Source organism: Nannospalax galili, unplaced genomic scaffold, assembly GCF_000622305.1.
Source record: "Nannospalax galili isolate Female #2095 unplaced genomic scaffold, S.galili_v1.0 Scaffold31623, whole genome shotgun sequence".
In the NCBI taxonomy this organism is placed as follows: Eukaryota; Metazoa; Chordata; class Mammalia; order Rodentia; family Spalacidae; genus Nannospalax; species Nannospalax galili.
Genome location: NW_008349764.1, coordinates 1 through 310, shown reverse-complemented (window position 1 = coordinate 310; position 310 = coordinate 1). Strand labels below are relative to the sequence as shown.

General features: G+C 77.4%; 1 protein-coding gene across 1 annotated transcript; it reads right to left on the bottom strand.

Moving 5' to 3' along the window:
* Nucleotides 1-5: 5 nt before the first annotated feature.
* LOC103745174 (TMF-regulated nuclear protein 1) lies at nucleotides 6-305 on the bottom strand (the record flags this gene model as incomplete). Its single annotated transcript, XM_008847079.1, has 1 exon — nucleotides 6-305. A coding segment is annotated over one exon (300 nt), but the record flags the coding sequence as incomplete, so codon positions are not given.
* Nucleotides 306-310: the final 5 nt, after the last annotated feature.

Below are 310 nucleotides of genomic sequence, written 5' to 3'. Positions count from 1 at the left end.
GCGCCCCAGGGCACGCAGCTGCCCAGGCCCAGCGCGGACGCCAAGAGCGCGGGTGACCGGCCCCGGCGGCCGCGGCGCGGGCCCTTTTTGAGCCGGGAGCCGTGCGCAGCCAGGTAGAGCTCGGCCTGGGCCACGCCGCCGCTCAGGCGACTCAGGCTCTCGGCTCGGTGCGCCAAGCGCAGCTCGGCCGCCAGGAAGACTCGGTGCAGCTGCAGGACGCGGCTTTCCAGCTCCGACACCAGGCGCCGGCGGCCCTCCACTTCCAGCAGCCGCCGCCGCGCTTCGGCCAGCTCCAGCGCGCGGCCCCCCG